At 37.2% G+C, this 25383-nt stretch overlaps 1 protein-coding gene across 7 annotated transcripts in view; it reads right to left on the bottom strand.

Annotated features, from left to right (window-relative positions):
- Positions 1-311: 311 nt before the first annotated feature.
- ANKS1B (ankyrin repeat and sterile alpha motif domain containing 1B) overlaps positions 312-25383 on the bottom strand; it is a 455171-nt gene continuing 430099 nt past the window's right edge. For 4 of the 7 annotated variants that reach the window (XM_026865589.1, XM_026865562.1, XM_026865571.1 and 1 more), the window contains 4 exons: positions 14943-15029; positions 10287-10424; positions 2956-3123; positions 312-1776 (listed from right to left, as the gene is read on the bottom strand). In XM_026865589.1, coding sequence (XP_026721390.1) covers positions 1666-1776; positions 2956-3123; positions 10287-10424; positions 14943-15029 — 504 coding nt within the window. In that variant the 3' untranslated portion in view covers positions 312-1665. The remainder of the gene's footprint in view (positions 1777-2955; positions 3124-10286; positions 10425-14942; positions 15030-25383) is intronic. The other 3 variants (XM_026865597.1, XM_026865606.1, XM_026865613.1) reach the window with 1 other exon arrangement.

Here is a 25383-nt window from a genome sequence, read left to right as displayed (position 1 = left end):
CTCCTATACAATTTTCATTTTGGTACCATATTTTTAGTGTTATTTTTTTACTGTCAGTTGACTACGTACATATCAACAGTGAATAGGCAAAAATATGTACAAGGAACTATTTTGTTCAAGTAAATTGAATACTGTATTAAAAGTATGTCATCACTCAGCGCTATGATCAGGTTTAACTAAACCATATACAATTATCAGGTTTAAACCAAGTTCAATTATCCATTTTTTTGGAATTTACCAACTGATGATTCTAACTGAAAACCTCAGCTGGATATGAAATAATTAAAAAAAACATTAAGACAACCACACAATTTATCAATATCTCTATAATGAACTTCAAAATGATTCACAATTTGACTGGATAGAACAATATACGTTAAAATGTCATTTTTCTCCTATAGTGATATTTGTACTGTTATAATTTCAGTTCTACATAAATATACATCATGGTATTATACAAATACTCCACAGACATTAAAAAAATTAAAACACTTCAAAGAAAATGTAAGTAAATCTTATTTAATCAAATATTAAGCAAATGCTTAACTATTTTGTTCCATGAAAACATTTTTATTACTTTGGAATTTTTTTCTTTTTCTTGCTATTTTTATTTAGAAAATGTTTTGCAGCAGAATTTTATCAACACTCTTCCAAACAAGCTTTCTGTGACACAAATCTTAGCAAAATCCATGGTTTTGACTTTTTTTAGAACCACTGAGATTATTTTTTAAAAATAATAGTAGAATTCATGGCTATAGCAATGTTGAACTGCATAAACTATATGTAGGTGTAGTAGAATGACCATTTCACTTTCATTCCAGACTGATCACATGGAACATCCAGTGCACTGATGCTACAACTCTTATAATTTTCATAATGCTGCAATAGCAGTGGTTTACTTAACTTTAAAATAAACAACATTTGTCATAATTAATCTGGCTTCCTTCCATAAATATTCATATGTTTTCCTATAGTACTTCTCTTCCATAAAAATATCTAATAAATGTTTTCTGTGCATTATTAATACCTTTTTCTAATCATTCATAAACTCTGATCCTTTGTTACAATGCAAGTGGTTCCTATTTCTGTAGAGGATCAAAGGACACCAATGATTACATATAAAACCAGCGCACACAGAAATCAGGGTGCCTAATTTCTTGTCACTTTAATGAGTTCTTTATTCAACACAATAATTATTAGTGAATTCAGTGGTTTCACAAATACTCTATTAATTCTGGTTCTATTTCAATTAAAAACTGCCAAGTTTTAAATAAAAAATCAATCAAATATTCTACTCATAGGCAGCATTAGTGTTAGTTTAGAGACCTTGTGATTTTTTTTTTTTTAAAAAGTAGAATTCTAAAATCAGAAATCAAAGAAAGCACTGTGGCAGAGTCACAAGGGAGAACTGCGTGAAAAATAAGGTTTCTCACTCCTCTTGTGGACTGGAATTTTAAAAGTCTTCGCATAATGTCATTCTTCTGTCAGTGCTGCAGGAAGAAGAACATCACCAGAAATGACTGTCAGCCTTTTTTGTTAGTTACAAGGCCACTCATACAGTGCAGTCTTCCTCTCTGCTGGATTGAAATGTTGCCATAAAGGAAAGGCTGTGCTGTGACTGCTTGGCGTGCAAGGCACAACAAGGAACAGGGGGACAGTTTTGTATCAGAAAATTGTAGTTTCATACTTGGTATTAATGCCTCTTTTGGCTTCTTGTCCAGGTTCAACAATCCATGGTAGATTCGCAAGAGTCTTTTGTTCAGATGGATCTATCTGCTTTAAGACAAATGCAAACATACAGACGCGTTACCATCTCTGCGCACAGCATTTCTAGAAGTTTTTTCTTTAAGCGAATAGAACACAGAACAAATCCTGTATCGACAAAGTCCTACAGCAGTCAGTGCGGTGGTCTACACGCCCACGTACCCATGGTTGCCCTCTTTTTCCTGTATAGATCAGAGCTGTGTCTAACCCCAAGCTACAGGGCATCGCAGTTCGTCAAAGCCATGCTTGATCCTGAGAAGTCCTTTTGCTATTGAGACAGATGATGGCGTCAGGAAATGGTCTTTCTTAAAATTTTATGGAGGAAGATTCTGTGGCAATGGATGACAAAGTGTACAGTCATACTTTTTTTCCCCTTCCTCTCATCCAATAATTAAATATCACAGAGTATGGTTCTCACTTTATAGCCAGTGAATATGATACAGTGTGCGGTCATTTCTCCCCTTTCCCTCCCAAATCACCCTGTGCCTGTATTTTCACTTGATTTAAAATAGTTTTCATAATTTTTTAAAAAGCTCTACCATAAAAGAGTATTTATCTGTCATCTATGCACTTCAGCAGGGCACTTTAAAGATGTAGGCTCCAATGAGCTTGCATTCTTATGAGTTTGGGATTTAAAAAAAAAACTGAAAAGGTATACTGAATCCCAGTTTTGGAACAGGAGGGTCTGCTGAGGGTTACAAAAAAGGGTAAGTAAAGAAGTTGCTTGGTCTCACAAGATATTTGTATTTGGATTTGTAATTTGATTAGGATACATATGCAGTGATTGTGTACCAAACAAGTTTGGTGCAGATTTTTTTGTCAATAGGAGATCATCAAAGTCCATAGAACTGCAGAGTTTTAGAGGTATGCATTGGCTGTGATTCTCAGCACTTAAAAAAGCACAATAGATTGGAATTAGGCCAAATCAGTTAAATTACTATAAAAGACACATGAACAACAGTAATCAAGCAACATCTTAAACTGGAGGAATGTGAAGTGAGCAGTTATTAGAAATGGCTGCCCATGCTGCAGTGACCCAACCCTACTGGCTGATGAGAAGAGGTGGCACGACTGAGACAAGGTGCATTTATGACTCAACAGGTGTATTTATTTATAAAACTTCTAGTATATCAACTATTAATTGTATAGCTGAATTTTGGTTTTTTGCATGCATGACTACCTTCTACTTACCACTGACTTTCGAATACTAACACGTGGTTTGGGAATAGGTTTGGAGGGTTTATTTTCAAAGCTTTCTGGGAGGGTTGAAGAATGGCCCCCTTTTCGTGCTTGTAGTGCAAGCTGATAGGCCACCTCAAATGCTTGTCCTAGTGTAAGAATGATTTCATAAGCTAAATTCTGGAACAAAACAAAAACAGTTAAAATTGTAGTGAGGTTGACTTACCATCAGATACATGAAGTGGGGTAGTACTGTCTACAGAAGGGACTGTGTAAATGTAAGTAATTAAAATCATGCTGGGTAATAACTTCCTTAATCTCTATAATATTTACATCTGTCATCTGATTTCTCACTGATCAAAACCAATCCAAATGTAATTTATTGTACAGAAAGCAATTACTTCTAAAAACCTTGAAAACATTGTCGCACTAAATATGACAACAGGAGTGGGTGAGTTTGTCACTTCTTTTTCAAACATTAGCCCCCTCTCCTCCTTCCCAGCTCACCCCGTGTCTGCTTGCTTCTCAAGAGCCCACCTATCTTGCACTACTGCACTACTTGCACATCTGACGTTCAGCCTTGCTCTATTTCAGACCTCCTCTGCTGACCTGTCCTCCTCTAGAGTGGGCAGCCCAATGTGCTGCTTCCCTCGGGTTGTGCCTCCTGGTGCTCTGTGGTCTCGCTGAACATCACGGGAGGACACAGTGTTGGTGTGATGCTTCCAAAATAGCATAAAGCAAATGTTGGACATGCTTCACAGATGCAGTGCACCTATGCATGCATGAAAGTCAGTGCCTTGCTTCAGATCCATGTTTCAAGTGCTGGGGAAACCCTCTCATGGTTTTATTTTCTAGAAGTAAAAATGTTTGAGCTTCAACTGGTATGTCAGAATACTCTTGTAAGCAGGGGGACTTAGTGTGTATGATCAAAGAAGTCAGGCACTTAAGACTAAGACCAGTTCGGTGGTATAGGTAGGATACTTTGTGAGTTCTCATTGCATGTGTGGAAGAACACCTTTTGGCAGGTTCACAAAGCACGAACAAAGAACGATGGGGGTCAGTATAAATTTTTTTTCTGTACAGTTTACATCAATGAAAAAGCAGCTGTGAGTTTCAAATTTGACCTTAATCTAAATGGCAAGTGAATATCAATGGTAATTTTGCTTCAAGTTTGTGGCTTTGTTTTGATATATTTATTTCTAGGCTTTTACTAGAGCCTATTTCTAGGTTACTACGTTTGCAATAATGTTTTGAACACCTGCAGAGCAAATGCACGCCTGCAGGCTTGCCTCCTTATGTCCTACCATCTTCTTGGAATAATTCGTTAAGTCTTTGATGTAATTCAGAAGCTACCCTCTCTTCCTGCAACCTCTGTAGCCCATAGTTAGAAGCAATTCTGCATTGCTTTGAAACTAGGTGACCCCTTAAAATTCCAACGTTTCTGATATAATTTAAATAAGATATCTCTTTAGCTAGTCAAGTCTAACTGTTGTTTGAAGTAAGCCAGGAAGCACTGCAAGACACTTGGAAGTACACTATCTGCCCGTCAATTATTAAAACACAATTAGAAGGATAAGCATTTTATTTCATGCCCTACACTGTAATTTCATGATAGTTACAAAGAAATTCCATCCCTTTGTTATCACACATGTACACTGAGATAGTATAGGCTCAATTCAACATATTTAGCTCATTGTAAGAGTTTCTTATAAACATGCCAGCTCTGGTCTTTGTTAGGTCAGATAGAAAACAATTATGCTCCTCCAGTGGGATATGCTCTCAGCTGCTATGACTGCAGTTACAACAGCATGCTAGCCAAAGTTTCACAGCTTTCAAAAAAAAAAAAAAAGTCTGTCTGATTTGATAGCAGTACTCTCAAACTGTCTCCCCTTTAACTTAACGAAACTGGCCAGGACTGAGAAAGACTGAGGAGAGTTTGCCAGTGGAGTAATAAATGAAAGACTAAAGAAACTGTTAGAAAGTGTCCTGCCTTCTAGCAGAATGTTTGTTGGCTATGCAATTAAGACTAACAGAAAGGTACACAATAATGTTATTTGAAATGGAGGATGCCTATTAGTAGGACAAGAATATCATTCTAAAGACATCTTAATCAGCTGTCATGACAGTAAGATAATAGTAATATATCTTCACAGGACTGTCTACAGTGGTTATTATTATTGCTAAGGAATACATCAACAGGACAGGGTGTAGTAATGGCTTGTAGAAAAAGCAGACTGTAATACTACTGGGACTGGAAAAATGTGCCATCCAGTAGCACACAAAAAGGTCACAGGGAGACAGTCCTGGAAATCTCAGAGATAAGAGTGCAGACAAGCAGAGAGTTTGCCATGCTGAGCCATAAATCTAGTCTGAGTCCTGCATCTCATCAGAAGCCATTATGATTTGTTTTCTTTCATAGTCTGTAAAATGGAAAAATAGGCCTGCCTGGAGCCTGAAAGCCGTGGGAAACATGTAACTCTATGATTAATAAATATCTGAAATAATAGCAAATAAAACAGAACATTCACTGTTCTGTTCAATATTTGAAATGTAAACTGAACTGTAACTTGTACATAAATTTCATACATTGTGTACTGCAGTAGAGCCTTGACAAAGAGAAGTCTGCAAATGGAGGCAAGGAGGGCTTTAAAACTGTACCTTGTAGAATTTAAAAAAGCTATCTGAAAAAATTGTATTTTGAAAAAGACAGAATAAATAAATTTGGTTTGAGGAATTTTTCAACTGTAGTACTGGGAGAGGAATACGAAGATTAGAGTTAGTATGGATTCTTGCAGAGGCTATACCAGAGAGGTAAGAGAAGGATTCCACTGGGGATGGGGGCAGAAAACCAAACCACAAAATCCACTGTGGCAGTTTTTCTGATGGAGTAAGGGGATTTGTCATGTGGCACAAAAGGAAAGAAACAGGTCTCAAGACGCTCAGCACAGAAGTTGTAGACCTTCTGGTCACTGTAGAAGACATTGACCCTCACGGCACCCCAGCAAGCTCTTTAGAAAGGAGGCAAAACTTTTAGGACCATGGTGCTTCTGAGGCTGCTACAAGTCTATTCCCTGATCGGCACAGCAGAGAAGGAAAGTGAGTAAGCTAACACCTTTAAGCAACCATTTCCGGGAGATAAGAAATTGAGGTCAATTGCCTTGTTTGACATGTAATGTTACAGTTCAATGCTCCAGTGCAAGTCTGAGTCAGGATTCTTCAGTCACTTTCACTCAGCCAACCTACTACAATGGCTAATTGTTTTCTCACATTTTAACTGACTTTTTTAGCGTCTAAGCTGCTGCAGGCACTGCTTCCTCATTGTGTTTTCAGGCTTCTATAAAGCCATGTTGAGGCTTCACAAATATTTTAAGAAAGAGAGTAAAGTTTCTGTCTTTTGAGCTATAAAAACTTAAAATTCCACTTGCAAAGGAATTTTTGGAAAAGCTAACATTTTGCCTTTTTGGGAAAGCACTGTTGCTATAATGAGGATTTTATGGGGTTTTGCTTTTAAGTGATGATTTTTTAAATTTTTTTTTCTGTCTTAAGATCAGCGTCAAATCTGGTCTTTTTGAAGACTGAATTTACTGAAGATGCTTCCTTTGGAGTCTTGCAGATGATTAGTGAGCTGCAGATGATCCGCTGAGAGCTACCCATCACATCAGATGTTAAAGAATTTCAATTAGCATGTGTTCAAGGTACTGAACTTAAAATCGCAGTTGTCAAAATTGAGCACAACGGAATACATGGAATCTTTACTTGAAAAATCAAAAAAATCCCAATCCAGTTCACAATATCCATCCCCTGGGATGGAATCAGTAGCCTACTGCTTAGTCATACTAGAGTCTTCGTTGCCAAATGTCAAAGACTGCTGCTATAAAAGCCTGACAAGAAGGGAAGGTTACTTACTAGTAACAGGAGTTATGAGAGATGCAGAGCTGACACACATACACATTTAACACTGTTAAGCGTACATATGCTTTATCCCTCCAGACCACAAATCTTTTACTTTTGGGTGGATCTGGAAAGGGCATCTGTGCTTTGTAACACGTCAGCCTTTATGCATTCAAGGGGAATAAAGCTCAGCTTGTCAGGGACGGTGTGATGAGACCAACATGGCTGGCATTTGTTTGTAACATCTGTGGACTCCTGGGCTGCATGAGGCTTTCATGATCAGGCACTCCTGCAACTTAATTCCTTGATCCCTTCTCATTCTGGATTTAAAGCAACCGTGGATGGCAAAGTCTTCTAAATCCATCCCTCTCGGTACAGCACAGAAAGGTATCTTGTCCCCTAATGCCCTGGAAGGCAATGAACAGGACTTTGAGACCAAAATGCATGCTTTTTCTTCTCTGCTAAGTATGTATACTCACAGTTTCCAATTCTTATCAAGCTAAGTCTGTGCAACGAAGTGCAACAGAACACAGAAAAGAAGAAAAAAGTTTTTGTGTTACGCAGAGCACCAGTCTAATCCTTGGCATAAGGAAGAGCAGAAACTGTTCCAATTTATTCTGGTTGTCTTCTATTCAGAGGTGCATTGGGCAATGAAAGAATATCTGATGGAAATTACTTTGGATGTCTCCCATATATGAACCAAAATTTGTTATAGGAGCTGCTATGATGGTTTGTTTCTCCAGAGGGAATCTTTCACTGGTAATTTTAGGGCTGCTTTATAAGTGAATGAAAGTGGATTTCAAATATTGAGCAATAAATCCTCTTCTTCCCAAAAACCTGGTCCCCTTCAATATTTTTTAATCAAGTCTGATGTTTTTGCAATTTTGATTAGAACTTTAACTCTGAGTAGATAAGTTACGTGTACAATCACTCCTAAGTAGTATCAGTAATGTTGGTAGTTGACATGTCGCTACACTAAAATGCTTTCCTATCTGCAAAAAAATGGTTCTTGCCAACATTTCCTGAGGAACTGAAGGACCTAAGAGAGTGATTTTTTTTTTTCATATCATTGCATATATTGTATTACCATAATATATGTGATTTAAGATGCATCTTTTTCACAGCTTATTGTGGATTTCTACCATTTCTTTTTTTTTTTTTTTTTTTTTTTTTTTTTTTTTTTTCTTAACATGATAGGACTTCTATCCATTGACAAATGGGTAGGATTGTTTCTATTAGCAAACTGGAAGATTAGACTAACATAAGTGTTAGACTTTAAATAGAAAATTTAATTTACTGAATGCTTGTGTTCTGAATATCTAGCTATTTTTTATGGAGCGTGTACTTGCATCAAAAATGCTGGATCCTGATAAATAAAACAACACAAAACCAGAATATCTGAGTAGGTAACACTCCACTGAGGATTACATTGCAGGAGAAAACCAAGTTAAGACACTTAGACATTACATTTTCTGTAGTGCTTAAAATAGCCATTTAAGGTGCTTGGCATATTAAATGCTCCTCCTAAGGTACTGGAAGTGAGCAAAATGTAATTATTCCTGGATTGCTATTCTTTCCTTGCCAAGCAAGGAGAAAATTAATTTCATCTGCTATACCTGGGTTTATGTTTGTGCTTGGTTATTAAACCTATAAATGAAACTGCAATACATTGAAACCAGTAAGTATTTAAATGGATCAGGAGAAATAATAACTTCACTCAAACAGTCTAATTTCAGTTGATTCATTTATCACTAAATTCTATATAATGTAACATCTTGTTAACCATCGCCTACCTATTTTAAACACAGCTTAGAAGTTTTTTATACTCCCTGTGGACAAAAAAATGTCAGCAGGGAATTCAAACAACAAAAGCACTGAACTAAACCACTAAAATTCCTTCTCACCTACCTTTCTGTACATCTAGTTATTTAAACTCTCCTACATGCTATCACTCTGGAATGTCCCAAATAAAATACCTCAGTTCAGACATCTCTATATTTGAGATTTGACTTATTTAGCTGAAAACAGCATGACTGATTAATTATATGAGTTCATGATTTCTTGAAACACTAGTAGTCTGTGCATCACCATCTGAGAAGCATAAATATAGGAAGAACTTCCACCAAAATAACAGGAGCTGTAGGACTTTTGCTGAAAGAACATTTTGGAGATTTTTAGGCAAGAGGATTGGAACAAGGAAGTAAGATTTTAAGGATTAATTTGCTATTTTCAAAACAAAAGCAATCTTTTTGAAAAGGTAAGGGTGCAGCTAATATAAAATTTCCTCAATTTCCATATCTGCATTATTTGTTAAGATAAAACTTTTGCTGACATGACAGAGAGGAGAGCAGAGCAGAACAAAGGGACCATCTAATAATAATAATAATAATCTGTTGATGGTTACAGGGGTAACTTCTCACACAATAACACAGAAAGGACAATGCAGAGATCTCTGTTATCACAGATGTTTCAAATCTTTCAGATTCAGTGTAGTAGCCAAATATTCTTAGGACCTCTTGAGATATGTAATTAGCTACCTGGGTGGTCTGTGTCAGATCTGTTAACTGTTTTGGTTCTCTGATTCAAATAAATGCAAAACTTTTCATATATTCTCTACACATTTGCAGAGGAAGATTCAGTTTTTCAGTTTATTCAATATAATGTCAAAAAGTTTAAACAATATTTAGAGAGAGGTTTGAATTAATGGGGCTGATCCAGTTTACACTGCAACACAAAGTCATGGAACAGCAGAATAAGAAAGCTGAAGAAAGCACTTATGTTGGTAACATCTGACCTTTGGTCTGAAAAGCAGCCCATATCTGCTTCATGAGGGTGGGATGTATCCAGGCTTAAAGGGATCCCACAAGAAAGTGTCCAACCCTCTCACCCCTTGCTGGCTGGCATGGGATGGACACATGAGGGTTAAAGCCAAAAAGCTGGACATCATCAAACCCATCATTCCCTGACTGCAATGCAGTCAAAAATGCAGGATGCCATGCAAATTTAGTTTAAGCTAGTTTCCAAACCTACCTCTTAGCAGGATTGAGCACTGTATATAATGCACATTGATCCTGTTGTGATCTGTTTATTTGGCGAGTGCCGAGATTTCAGAATGGGTGGCCAAACCTGCTTGTTACAAACTTCTTGGAAGGCTATAGCTCAGGTTAGAAGAATTACATGTGAAGACTTGTATGAAAAGCTACTTGCTAAGTTTACAGTCAACAGCTGAGATTACAGGGGTGAGTTATTTCAGATGGGAAATGAGATAATATCAAAGAAATCTTTGCTCTTCAGAAATTTCCTTTTACTATCCCATAGTAGATCAGTCTTTTCATGCGGTACAGAATAATATCTTCCATTAATCACCATATACCCTGAAAATGTTTTAATAGAATTAAAGAATTATTACTAATACAAAGAACTATTAAATGAAGTATCTTCCATACACTGACCACATCAAATGCAGTGAATACATGGCAGTAGTGGTGATTAGTCTTCAAGTCTTTAGTGATGTACGCAAATGTAGAAAGGTCTTCAGGGTCTTGTGCAGCACAGGAAATGTTACGGATTTCATGTTCAGCAATAATATTCTGTTTAAAAAAATATTTTCAATCAATTTAGGAATTAAAAGAGCAGTAAAAGGTGTGGGTTTAGATTTGCATTTATGTTCATCTGCTGTACTGAAGTATATCAGAAGTTTCTTAATAAGAAGATATTAAATATATCCCATGTGTGATCTTACATAGGTCAATGGAATTTTGACCCTCTCCAATGATACCTAAAATTGCAATAACCTGATACATTCTAGAATCTTCCATATGAGTCCACTTGAGTCTTGTACAATTTATTCAGTATCCTATGACAAAGAGACATCTATCTTGGCATACAGCTGTAAATACAGTTTCAAAGCACTATACAAGCATCTTATGATGCTGCTGGCTTTCTGTATAATGATCGTTATATGACGCTGTTTCAGTCTACTGACAGACAGGATCTGGTGAAACCTAATGGGCTCAATATCCAGGTTTTGCATGTGTTATTAGACAAATTTCAGCTAAACTTTTTCAAGAGAAAAAACCCACCAACATCACTTATAATTGAAACCATGAGCTCTTGAAAGGCTTCTACTTAGTAAAAAGATAACTACAGGAGGATCTGGCAACTTTTCTCCACTTACTGACAACAGCATCCTGTAAGAGAGGTGTAGAAAAATGAAACCATTCATGCACCGAGCAACACTACTTGCAACAGCCAATGTAAGCTATAGCATAGTATTGAGATAGAGGTGGGGCATGTCTGTCCAATGAAATAAAAAAAAGCTGTCTTAAAGCTTTGGAGGAAATGATGGATATTCATTACATAAATTGCTGATATGCAATTATTGTGTTCAGGCCAAAGGAACCATGAAGCCAGAGAGGAAGATACTGCAGAGTGGCTTATGATTAGGCCTTGCTTCAGCAACACACACATTTCAAATGATTTACTGAAACAGAAGAATGATTAATTGAATATAAATTTACTTAGTGGTTAGTTTATACACTTTTCTGAATTGTAGCCCTGCTGGCTGTAACTCTGGCTTTTCCACAATCACCCAATGTGAACAAGCCTGCTGCAGCATGACATCGCTATTGCACCACAGAACATGTGACATCTGTAATGTCCCGGTCCCTCACAGAGCCACCGTTTGCTGCTGCCTCAGTTACTTCTGTACAAGTTAAAACAAACTCGGAGTATCTGGTTTTCTCTCACCCCTCTCTTTTCCTTCCCATCTCCTTTCTTCATCCTCTTTTTTTTTTTTAAAAAAAAAAAGAACAGGATAAATATGCAACTAAGTTACTTAAGATGCTTTGCCATATCTTCTTTCATTTGCTAAGTGGCAACTTTCCTTCTTGCATGTAAGCGTCAAGTTTTCGAAAGACATATTAAAGCATCCAATTGAAGAAGTTGTGGCTTAGGAAAAAATCTTAAGTATTCCAAATTTCAAATTATGGAAAAACTAAGATAAGGAAACTGTTACTGAAGAAATGAAATAATCCTCTTAATCTTAAATTGTTTCAACATACTTGATTATTTCTGTTTAATGTATTATTCATAAAAATGACAAAATCAGTACTTATGTTTCAATATATGCCAATTTATGATGTATAATCTCTGCTTAACAATAATTTGCTTTTTATGTTACTGTAAGCGTTTTATTTTCTTTGTTCTTGAATTGATAACTTTTACCCTCAATAAAGATTTTGCTGAGAATTACAATTATACCAAAACCAGGGATTTAGATATCCACAGATGCAGCTGTAATATATTGTCATTGATATTGTATTGACAACATCGTAGTTTAGAAAGAAGAAAGAATTAAAGCTTGAGAGGTCTTAAAATCACATGAAGTATTTATGCCAAATCATGAGCCACAAAGTAATCATCTGAATTTATTCAGTGTATGTGAAAAGAGCTCTGCTGTGCTGAAACTTTTCCTGGATGACCTGGGGTTGACACAGGGTTTTGCACTTGAGTCAAAAATTAAAGATTGTTTTAATGTTTTAATTTAATTCAAGTGAAGTTTGGAAACATACCCATATCAAGTTTGTTTTGAAGCATGCCTAAACTGAGTCTTCTGGATGAAAACTGAGTTTTTCCCTAGCTTCTATAGCATAGCATGATATATAGCATATAGCATATATCAGTGATCTTTCAAAATTAAACATTTTTCTGTGCATGTGTTTACTGTTTCCTAGGGTCACTACTCCAGTATAGTATACTCCCATTCTATAGAAATTATAAGTCTATGAATCAGCTTGCCATTTTGGGTACGCTCCTCAGGCATTGATCGACACTCTACAGTTGTCACTCTAAAAATTGTCGCTCAGTTTGGCAAGAGAAACCTCCAGTGCTTCTCAAAAAGCAGGGAAGCTGAAAGTTGGTTCTGGTTCTGCCAAGGAAATACCTTGGAGAGATCAGGTTTTTGCTAAGCAGCCTTCCTTTTGCTTGCTACCTCGTGTCAGCCAATCCCCCTCCTGGCAGAAATCATCCAGAAGTTAGGGTTAGCTACGACCAATGAGGAAATTCTGCAAGTCTACTTTTTCCTAAGCAGCAATTTCTTTCTGGCCTCACTTGCAAAGAAATGGTGTCATGTCAAAGTGGTGTCATGCCAAGCTTCAAGGCGTCACTGAAATAGCTGTCGTGGAATGAGGTCAGGGGCCCTTTGTCACCTGAAGCTTTGCCTGCTACAACTTGGAATACAAATTCTTAGCTTGGTGGCACAAAGGAAAAGGATGAACAGCCATGAGAGCTGATTTTTCAAGCACGTAACTGCTAGTTATTTTTGTCATTAAAAAAGATGCATTTATTGCTAAGTGGTGCCCAGCGCTGTCAACTATAAGCTCATATGGAAGCGGTACAAGTCTGAATAGGATCTCACCTTAGTGCTAATCTGTTTTGGGTCTTGAAGAAATTGGGTACAGCACACTGTGGACAAGGATGATAACAACGCTCCTGGGAGAGTTGCAGGCTATTACCTGGTTTTTACAGAAGGGAAAGGCAGTGCAGATTTTGAACTGGAGAGAAAGCGATCTACCACTTGACAAAAAAAACAGGACTGTGGCATTATTTACCTCCATCAAATATATTAATTGCACTACTCAGCATAAGATTTCAGTGGGACTGGTCAAGAGACACCTAATACAATTTGCCAAACTTCTTTCAAGTTTCCATCTTACATAAGATTATATGCACTGTGTAAAGAGATACTGGAAGCTCCTTTTGTTCTGATTTTTTTTTTTTTGTAAACCTAAGGACATTGCAGTTACATCCTTTATACTACAGAGGAGATTTAAGAGCTAAAATCAGAGAACATAAAGGAAATGATAGTTGTAGAACCTCAGATTTGAGCCAATGAAAGAAAAAGGAGCTGACAGGAATCCCTGGTCTCTCTGCTCTGGCAAATACGCCAGACTTGACATAACAGTAATTTCACCTTTGATTTTCTTTCATGCCATCTTCTAACCCTAGATATGGCTTCCAAACTCCAGCAGAAGTTCACAAATCTTTCTGTTCCTTCACTTAAAAACCAGTTCTAGTTAAACACCTTTAAAAACTGACTGATTTGGCAAGTTTGATGGATACTGGGTTAGATGTGCTGTGTGGTCTGAATGTTCAGCAACACAAAGAAGTTATATACATTATTAACCTGGTCAGGTAGTTGGGTTGTCAGATTTGTTTTTTACACTGCTTACTTTCATTCACATAACAGAAAAGATTTCTTTTCTATTCATATGCAAGCATCAGTATGGATTGCATTTTCTTGCCATTTCAGACACCTAAAGAAAAATTCATGCATTACTTTACTCCTGCTTACAGAGCTTCTACATTTTACTTTGGTTAAACAATAACCTATTGCTCTATCACTGAATTTTCTGACCTCTCAATTTCTGCTTTTGTGGGGTTTTTTGTTTTGTTTTGTTTTTTAAAAAGATGCTGCATGTATTTTAAAATGTAAGAAACAAAGTGCAGGGGCATGGCCACGCAGGAAGATGAAGAAAATACCGAACAACTGTTAGGAAGCAGTTCAGGGAATCAAATGGCTAGTACCAGACAAAAAAAGCTCTCAGAGAGTTTCTGACATCTGAAAAGGACATTTAAGGCTCATGTTTCTTATTCTTACAATGGCTGGCCCTGGATAATAAAACCCTGCACCTTTATTCTCATTGAGACATCTTTTTTCTTTTTGCCAAAATTATATTAATGAACAAATATATATATTTTTTCTGCATATTTAAGGAACTGTATAGGGAAGAACATGGTAAAGGATTCCACAGAGGGTCCCTGCCAAGTATCTTTTGTGATAAGTTTGACTTTTAATGGCAGAAGGTTGAACACAATGTTCCATGAGCCATTAAATGAGCCATTAAAGGTACCTCACTTGTCCTCCAGACTGAGTTTCTGAAGAATGACAATGAGATTACATCCATTTTGGAGAGAAAAGAAAAAAAAGAGAAGAAAACACAAAGCGCAACTCTGTCCCCTCTCTGGTCTGGTGCTCTTACAGATCCAGCCTCATAGGTATTCCTATTTGTGAGAAATAAAAGCTAATATTGAACAATTGCACATACCTTATTTGTTGCATCAATAAATTTGACTCCCTTGTAAGAGACAGACAGGACAATGGTTGGTACTTTCTTCATTTGTTCTGTAGACTTCTGAAATCAAAATGAAGATGCTGTTAAGAGTTCTGTTGCATTGCAAGGACAGTGTTCTTTCTCTTCTGACAAAATAGGTAAGTTAAACAAAAGGTACTTATCCAAATATATGACTTTTTCTTGAGCTGTCTATGCTCTGGGCTTCTGAAATAGCCACCTTGTAGTTACAAAACTAAAAGGAGCTTTACAGTTTGTTGCAACGATGGTAAAAATTCTTCTATTTTCTAGCACAATAGGAAGAGAATGAAGTTTGCCAGGCTTAAAAAGACCAGTCATGCAATCAGGGTTTCCCAATATGTGCATGTTTATGACATTGGTCTGATGTGCCCATTCCCCTCTTCCTGCCCTTTCCAGCTGTAAAAACCAACAGTGCAGTACTTTCATAGTACTGTTTCTTTGCTGCAATTAGTTGCTCTTTAGAAATATTTCACTCTCTTGCCTTCTTGCATTGTATTCGTGACACAAGATATCCCTGCACCCCTCTAGGCTTGCCAGTCAATCTGTCAGTCCAACACTGCATCATGTCACGTCTAACTGTCTGCACTCCCTTGAGTGCAGCTGCTACTGGAAGCTGCTTTACACATGAATTAGCATGGAGGCTTATTCTGCATTCCCTCAGTGCCAGGTTCTCCTACCTACAGTTAGTGCTTTCCTAAAAGGCTATTTTTTTTTTTTTAATGTTAGTCTACTTCTGTATGCCTTCAATATGATGCACAGAGCAAAGATATTTCCTGCTGAACAGATTGGGAAAATATTTAAGATTTAAGTTCTCTGCAGAAAAACCTGTTGATTAGTTTACAGATTGAATTTACTAAAACAATCCCAAACCCAACCAAACAGAAAAACAAATACGGCATAATAGTTTATAGCTAATTTGAATTCTCTTAAGGTGGAAGGCAATGACAGACTAGACTGTTCTATACAAAACTACTGTAGATAAATAGATAATGTTCAGAGAACAGTCACTCATGGGAGTATCTGCAAACAATCACAGATCAATCAAACATTTTCTTGAGAGTAAAGTCAGTTACAGCTACATATGAAGAAACATCAGCACACAGAATGAGAGTGTACACACACTGAAAGGTCTAGAATTGGCCTCTAGAAAGATTAGAGCAGCTGAACAAAAGTAGTAGCAGTGATTTTGTATTCTTCAAGAAAAATAAACCAGCATAGATATAAGCTTGAAAACATAGACTTTATCTGAAAAAAAAAGTCTGAAAAATAGGTGATGCTAACACTAGAGAGCAAAACGAACAAAAAGCTTTGAAGAAAAAACCTGTAATTAAGTCCCCTTATCAGATCTCATTCCTTCCAGAATCAAATGAGACTCCTTTTTTGCCAGCATAAAATTCAAAGCTACAGATCCAGCTACATTCTGCAATTAGTGTCCGTGCCATGAAGGCTAAAACCTCTAACTGAAGTTTCAAGGAGAGGCCCACCCATCGCGTAATAGAGAGGACTGTTGCATCATTCAGTATCAAATGACAAGAGACTCAAGATGACAATCAAGTGTCAATTTATTCTGGAGAAAGCTCCTTCCCCCAGAAGGCTAGGCATTTTTAAAGAATGAAAGATTAAATGTTAAAACATCCTGAAGAATCTAAAGGAATCTGAAGGAAGACACTAATCTGATTTGCACATCTCTGAGCTGAATGGAAAAAGAAATTATAACCCTGCCAAAAGCAGAGCAAGTACATACCTGTGTATATATATGTGTGTGTGTCTCTATAATAGATCTTAAATAAGCCTTTTCATAAAATTTCATTTCAATGCACAGAAAGCATGGTAGTGACTGTATGGAAGCTGCAGTACATACATCTATCAGAATAACAAGAAATATACCCCGCACAGGCTCATAGCCAGACAAAATATTCATAAATATGACAACATCACTTCTAATTATCTGGCAACCCAGCAATCACCCAACTTTTGTCCTTTCTTTCTATCCTGACAGCTACACTCAGGAGCTCTTTGTCTCCCATTTTGATTATTGTAATTATCTCCTTCCTCGCCTCCTTAGCAGCAAAATTCCTCTTCTCCTCCAACACGCTACACAAACACAGCTATTACGTTCATTTACTTCAGCTTTTTGGTCTAATTTGCACTATCCTATTTGCCATAAAGGAGAAGCTCCCGTTGGCAAGGCCACATTGTACTACCCATCTGGGAGCCCTCTTTCATCTAGACGAGTAGTTTGTAATTTAATCATCTTCCTTATCTGCTCCACATTCACCTGGGTTTGTCTAGAGCAGACCTGATCTTTACTATTTAATCAAGGTCATGAACTGCCAGAATACTGTATCTGAATGAAACAGCTCATCAAGATACTATTAAGTTACAGCTGGCAAATTAGGAAATGAATCAGAGACTGATGGACATTTGTAATTTATTAAGCCAAACTGTCTCAGCTGGTAAAGACTAGGGGATTGCCCTTATCAGCCTGCAAACCATACAAACCCCAGGATTTGTGCAGAAGTGTTCTGGAAGACTGTAGTCCAGTGTAGAAACATGGTTTTGAGAAGCAATTCTGTACTTGTACCCCCATTGCAATGAACAGTTGGGCAGTGGAATAATATCCTTTGTTTTTATGACAGTGCTATCATGAAAAACACACAGCTCTCTTCCCCCCACTTGACTCCCAGTGACACAGTAACTGAAGTCCACCATGTAGTTATTTCCAAGTAGTTTCCAGACTTCAAGAGTTTTGAGTTGTCATGGTGAGCTCATACTATTTGCTTGTTCCTTTCTTTTTAATGGAGGAGGTGGCTGCCAGGATGCGTAACGTGAGTTTTCAGAAATACGATATAAATACCATTCACTCAGGCACTGTAAGTGCTCTGGCTCTAAATTCTAGGATGTTAAGATGAAGTCCCACAGCTTTCATAGTCAGACATTTCACACCTCTGTGCAGGCCAAGTGGGCATCTCTGCCTGTGCCTGTGACCAGAATTTAAGAAGAAGGTGGGACACAGGAGTCAGTATTTCCTTTCCTTGGGCTTTTCAGGTTCTAGTCACCACATCAACAGCATGAGCACATGATGAGATGACAAAATATTCTTGTCCATCTGGTGCCTCTATGGGAAGCATATGGATTTGAGCCAAAGTTATAGGAGCCACAGCTGAAGGCTGGCATTGGATGTCATGTGCATGCTGACATATGGTCTAATGCTCCAAGGCACGTTCATACCCTATTAGCAGGATTAGATTTTATCTCATGTAGAAGCAATCATAGTGACAGGACCCTGTCTTTGGGCAAGTGCTCACTAGCCTGGAACTGGTCATAGTTCCTATGAACTCCACTATTTGTGACTGTAACTTTGGCTGTTTGTTTTAATACACTTCTTCAGGAGAATCATCTGGATGAACAGCAAGGATATTCTAGGCTTGTTGCCAGTGCCTGTCTCTGATCAGCTGGTTGTCTACCTGAGGACAGATGTGCATGCCCTGTCTCCTCAGGTGCACTACTCCTGCAGGGAGGAGTCTTAATGCTCCACAGTCTGCAGTGCCAGAGATTGAGCTTTGGTCCCACTCGGAAATACTTCCTACCAGACAAGTGGATGACTGTGTGGAAGCAGGCCATATGTAACTCAAGAACCATAAAGCTGGCTTGACTGCAAACACAGGAAGATGAAAGAAAGCATGACCATTCTAAATCTAATGTGTCATATACTCAGCTTCCCGAGACCCCCTCAAAGACATAGAGCCTCTTTTTCTTCAAAATATGGAGTAACAGGAATAGCAGCCTTGCCTGTAATGTGATGTAGCTGCCGTGATGAAGCTGCTTCATTCTCTCATAACCCAGAATGGAGGTCCATCCAGTAGAAGGCATCTTCTGCATAACTGCCTAGTTATTACGGTGCTTGCTTTTACAGTAAAGGTCTGGATTTAGGACCCTTCTGAATTTGCACCTGAACCGACTGCTGCTATTATGCAAGACAATGCCAAAACCCTGAATAGCCTTGGACAGGGCTGCTCCAAATTCCTCCTTTTGAAACTGGTCATAAAGGTGACAGGGCAGTGGTGCCAGAGACTGCAAGCTTGCTTCTGATCTTGCTTCTGATTTTCTCTAGTTTAACTGAAAAAACCACCACACTCACCAGCAGACTCTGATTTCCATAGTGTAGTACTACAAATTGTCTTAAGTGGGTAAAGCATTTCCACCTTGATTTTGAGCACCTGGCTGTGCAGAACTGCTAGACGTTTATTTAGCTTATATGCTAAAACCCAACTAATTTGAGATCCACCCAGCCAGTTTGCCTACCAAATCAAGGTAATTAACAATGGCTTAAGAGGCAGAGGACTTTGTTCTATGAATAAAACAATATAAACTAGCGCTTTATTTTTAAAAAGCAAATATATGCAAATACAAAATCTATAACCCTAGAGAGCCTTTAACCAAGATTTCAAGATAGGATTGTGTTGCAATACCTTGTTCTGTATGAAACGGAGAGCACTAAGACAATACTTTTGAGTATTCCTGCAATGTACAAAACATAGTACACACACACACAAGAGCTAAATAAGAAATTCAGGAGCACATGTAGATTGGTGTCCAAGAAAGATATTCACACATTCACTTGATGTACTGTAGCCCATGATGTAATACAGACCACTCTCAAAATGCTTTCATCTCATGTATTTATTTCCTGCCAAGAGGAAACAGGATACACTGGTACTTCTGCTTTGCCATGTTGACCGCTTTCATGTACTTACATATACACATTGATCACTGGATTACTCAGCTTTCATACAGTGGCCAAAGTGAAACCATGTTCATTTTTAGGTTTTATTGCATATGTGATTATACTCAATCTTGCAAATACACAGTAAAAAGACATTATTCAACTATGCCAAGTCACTACAATTCCATACATACAATTTGAGTACAAGTTTATGAGCCTGTAAAATCTTAAGGTTTCATCTTGGCTTTTCACTTTTGCAAATGAATCTGCTAACTTTGTCCTATCCTGTTTTTTAATAGCTATCTGAAGACTGTAGCCGGAAATTTTAGTATTCCACTATGTACTGGAATCCACTTCACTATAAGGATCTGAACATTTTCCCATACTGGTAGCAACTATTAATCCCAAACGGCATTAATTCCAGACTACACATTTCAAAATATGTACCCCCTATCATACCCATAAATCTGTTATGTATTTAAGGCATATGAATCCTCATTAAACAGATCCTTTTGAGTGAATCCCTTTGACATTATCATGCATGAGATGAAATCGAAATAAAAACTCAAAGTTCACATTTGACCATTTAGTTTTGAAACCAAATTTGAAACTACAGTCTGCCTTGTAACAAATATTTACTAACTTCTCTCAGTCCAAAATGTTTAAAATGCATCACTGACATAATTTAATACCTCAGAATAAGAGAGCATCTGTAATCCCTGTGGTACAAGACTGTTTACTTCTCTACAATCAGTGGATGCCTCCAAGCTACATCATTAATATGAACATCGCACTGGGGATGCACGTGCAATTCATCTACTTGAGAATGAGCGTTTTTTTTGCTTTTGCAATATTGGTACACACTCATCTGCTGCGGAAAGGATAGCGCATCCCTCCTGTACCTTGGATTCCTTTCAGCCACAGAGTTCAAGGACATACAATCCTCTGAAGAGCATGGGATGGCATGATGTGGATGTGCATAAGGACTGAATGACTTTAAGACTTCCCACAACTTCTTTTTTCCTTTTGAGTAATATTCATGTGCCTGTTCCACTGCAGGCCCTCCCAAAGCAGTGGCCACATGAGAGAGACAGAGCTATGAGTCTCAAGAGAACAGAGATTTAAGAATCTAAATTCTCAAATACAGTATTTGATCCTGACATGGTATTTGCCTGGTTAGTTTCACTAGGAGGCCTATGGAGGACACTTCTACTTTTGGGGGAGAAATGAAATGGAGATTGAAAAGTAGAAAGGGATTAGCAGAAACAAGGAGACTGCCATCTATAGCCAGATACTCCTTTTTTAATGTAAGAAGAAAGGAGGAAGAAATGCCCCAGACCCTGCCTATTTTCTGTGAGAGTCAACTCTGCTCCGTCTTCCTCTTCACCGATAAGAAAAGCAGATTTTGTAACAATTCCAGCTTTGACATTTTGGCCTTAAGGCAGCAAGATATTTAAACACCTGCTTTGTAAATAGAATTATGTTGTTGGTTCCCCAGAACTTTGATTTGAAATGTAAGAACCTCTTTTCTAACAAGAAAACCTTTAAGAAAGATACATAATATTCAGGAAGATGGCAGGATCCAAGAACAAAATCTAAATTCCCTACTGCTGTAGTAAATATCTGATGGTTCAGACTGTGCAGTTTGTGTATGTAACATTAGTGATTTAACATTACTGCAAGGAAAGAGTCTTCTTTGCTGCTGTGCTCATGCCACTAAGAATAAAACCATCCCCTTCTTACCTCATCAAGGAATTCAGATGTGTAAATGCTGGATGGAAGTCTACTGTAGAGAACAGGTCTCCTCCTAGCTCCAATTAAACTTTATTCCTTTTCTTTATTTTGATATAAGCACATTTTATTCTTGTGTTCCTATGGTGATTTGAAGTGAAGGCAGTGATCTGATTGGAAACACAACTGGTAATATTTCCTATTCCATGCTGAGAAAGATGACAGCTCTTAAGTTCTTGAAGGCATCTCTCAAATATAATTAATAAATGTATTGTGGCCAGGACAGCAAGATTTAATCTCCAAGTAGCAAAGGTCAGTTTACAGCAGGTGGTGAATGGAGATAAGGAGACAGTGTTGTTGACTGCAGAGGGAGTTTGTGAGAGAAAATAGCTGGAAACAAATGGGAAACCATAAAATATAAATCCATCCTTGGAGTGCAAATATGTGAATGGAAAAATAAAGTATAATCTCTCTAATAGGCACAGTTCCTGCCAAATATCCAAAATTTTGGATGACTGCTAGAGTCTGCAGTTTGGGTAGGAACAAAACGCATGTATAACCTTGACCCCTGTGCTGAGCAGAATCTACTGCATCTGCATGATTTTCCCCAAACAAATCCATCATCTGCCCTGCTGGAGCACAGTGCTGCACAATGCTGAGAAGCACAGTGGATAGCCAAGAAAGTTATTAAACAGTGGTTCCCAGCTTTGGGCTTTTTTTTTGTTTGGTTGCTTGAGGTTTTTTACTCTATAAAAGATTTAGAATCTCACTTCATTCTTGGCTGTAAGAGGAGGAGTCTGCTCTAAGTCCCTCTGTGGAGAGATGTGAGGGGTATCTGCATGACACTACCCCTGAGAACCAAAACTGTCAATTTCAAGAACTGAAAGCACAGGAAGCATCTACAACTAACAGGGAGGGAACTGCAGTCAGCAAACATGTAATTTTTATTGTTTCTCTGTATCTATGAATGATTAAGGAAGATCAAGATTTTTTTTTTCACTGATAGGCTTCTTTCATCCTTGTGTATCTGCTGACTGGAAGACATTCAGTGAACATTAATGCTTTTTTAAGCAACATTAGGTTAAAGACGGAGAAGCTAAAGCCACATTGACAGAAAAATTAGGTACCTAATTTTCACACATTCTCATTAAAAGACATTATATGGCTGACTCCAGAAAGATTAAAAATTGCGGGGAAGAACCTCAGCATGGTACAAGGTTATACGTGTTTCAGATGTTTCAGATTGCAGCATGCTAGAGATTTGAGATGTATCAATGGGAAAAAAAAATCGCATACTAAAATTAAAAAATGTTGCTCTATCACACTAGTACAACCCTCTGTAAAAATCGTACTGACTCTAAAGACACTGGACAAGTGGGTAGAATTCAGTATCTGAGAAGCAGTCAAATAACATATCTAGCTTTTCACTTTTTTGTAAGTGAAATGTCCATTTTGGTATATTTAAAGTAAAATGTAACTATAAAACAGGCCACATTTTCCATGACAACCCAGTGGTACTTAAATACAATAATGAACATTACATTAATGTTAAATACAATAATGAACAGTACAGCAACACTTCAGGATAAACTTGGGACAACCTGGACTCCCAATTCACAGACATCAACTTTCAGAACACAACCAACGGGAGAAAGTTTTATAAAAAGATACATTTTTCTCACTGGGAAACATGCTAAAATAATAATCTGTTCCCATTAAGTCAATGGTTTTTGCTTCTGACTTGAATAGAATCACAGAATCATCTAGGTTGGAAAAGACCTTGAAGATCATCCAGTCCAACCACTAACCTAACACTGAGAGTTCCCAACTACACCAGATCCCTCAGCGCTATGTCAACTCTACTCTTAAACACCTCCAGGGATGGGGACTCCACCACTGCCCTGGGCAGCCCATTCCAGCCCCTAACAACCCATTCTGGAACGAAAAGATTCCTAGTATCTAGTCTAAACCTTCTTTGGTGCAACCTGAGACCATTCCATCTTGTCCTATCGTTTGTTACTTGGTTAGAGACTCATCCCCAGCTCTCTGCAACCTCCTTTCAGGTAGCTGTAGAGGGCGATGAGGTCTCCCCTCAGCCTCCTCTTCTCCAGACTAAACACCCCCAGTTCCCTCAGCTGTTCCTCATAAGACAGAACTATGTATAAAGAATAGATGAAATTCTGATTAAAAACTATTTTATTCAAACCTCTTTGCAATATAAACCCCCTCAAACTAGAAAATAAACATTCTTGCAATGCAGTGGTTTCAAAAGACAATATATAAATGTATATAGAGTCCATCTCTGTATTGTATAAGTGCTCTATACACCACTAGTGGACCTCTACTATTTTTATAGAAAAATTGTATTTTAAATTAATTTTTTTCAAACTAAGTTTTCATATTCTTGATATATAATCATACTAAAATGGTATTATTGTGTGTATAATTTTGATATACACAATATATGTTTTTGATATGTAATCATCTATCGAATATATGAGATATATACATGTATATATATATACATATCATACACATTACATATATACACATGTAATATATTATGCATATATAAATAATATATACACCATATTGTATATATATATTATGATATATATACATGATATATAATTGTGATAGTCATAGCAATTGTATATGATTTAAATTTGCCAAATGTATTACTTAAAAAAAAAAATCTTAAAATGGCTATAAATTATTTAGAGTGACTTTTTTGATGTTAAGCTTCCTAGTGTAGTCAAATAACTTACTGAAGTTGTCATTTACTACTATAGTGTCAAATTCTGCCCTAAGATCTGCACAGGCATATGCCTAAAAAATTTAACTGCTAAGACTGACAGTCTGAAAACTGGATTGCACGATAGTATGCTTGCAGCCTCAATTAATTCCCCAGAACATGTGTATGTGATTGTAGATCCCTCCGTGTCAAGTTTTGGGGTTTTTTTAGTTTAAGCCCAGGTAAGGAATGATTAGCATGTAATTAGCTGAAAAGCCACAGATCTTCAGGCAATCTAGTAAACGTGAATTACTGCCAGCTTTTAGCTAAAACAGCTTGTACAAAAAAAACAGCCTGTGCGTTACAGATATGTAACTAACAGGAAATGGTTGTCTGATTGCATGAATTTTACACATCTTCCAGTTTTCTAATTGATCTGAATGTTACATCTAGTGCTCAGAGGCATCTTGCATAAAAGTCTTATGATCCACAGAAGAAAGGATTTCACTCATTCATCTGTAGTTTTACACATTTGGTAGATTACGAAACAATTATATTCTTCATTAATTAATCATGCCAGTCCATGATATGTTCACCATCTCTATGAACAGGTGTGTTCCTATTACAACTACAGTTGGGAAAAAAAAAATGTAGCTGCCCTGTGGCTTGTTCTGAGTTTCCAGCAGCAGCAGCATATTTTCTTGGAGATAGACCGAGCCTCACTGTAATTTTTATACAAACCAGTATCAAATCAAAGAGGCACAGAAAAACATATTCTTACCAGTTTGAAGGAAACCTAACTGCTTTTCCACCATCAAGTGAACCTGAATTAGATCCCTTTTCATCCTTCAATCAATAAGTAATAATTAATTGAATACTCATGTGAGTAAAAACATCCATAGGATTATGTGACTGTAGGATTAGACCGTATGTAATAAACAGTGGCTTTGGTAACATGTTAATAAATTTACCAGTACATATTTTCATGCAGTAAATTCAGTCTAGACTATCATATATGAACTATAAATTCTGTTTATAAAAGCAACGTGGTGTGGGCACATTTAAAGCGTGTGGAAAGAACTTTGAAACATACTTGAAGATTCAAGAGAAAACCTAACACACACATTTATTTTTGTCTTAGATACAACACACAAAATAAAAATCTACATTTAATTTTGGTATTATTTGAAATTAAGATAAAAGGC

This window comes from Athene cunicularia (assembly GCF_003259725.1).
Source record: "Athene cunicularia isolate RWA chromosome 1 unlocalized genomic scaffold, athCun1 chr1_part2, whole genome shotgun sequence".
Classification (NCBI taxonomy): domain Eukaryota; kingdom Metazoa; phylum Chordata; class Aves; order Strigiformes; family Strigidae; genus Athene; species Athene cunicularia.
The sequence above is the reverse complement of the archived record's forward strand: the minus strand, read 5'-3'. Positions and strand labels throughout refer to the sequence as shown.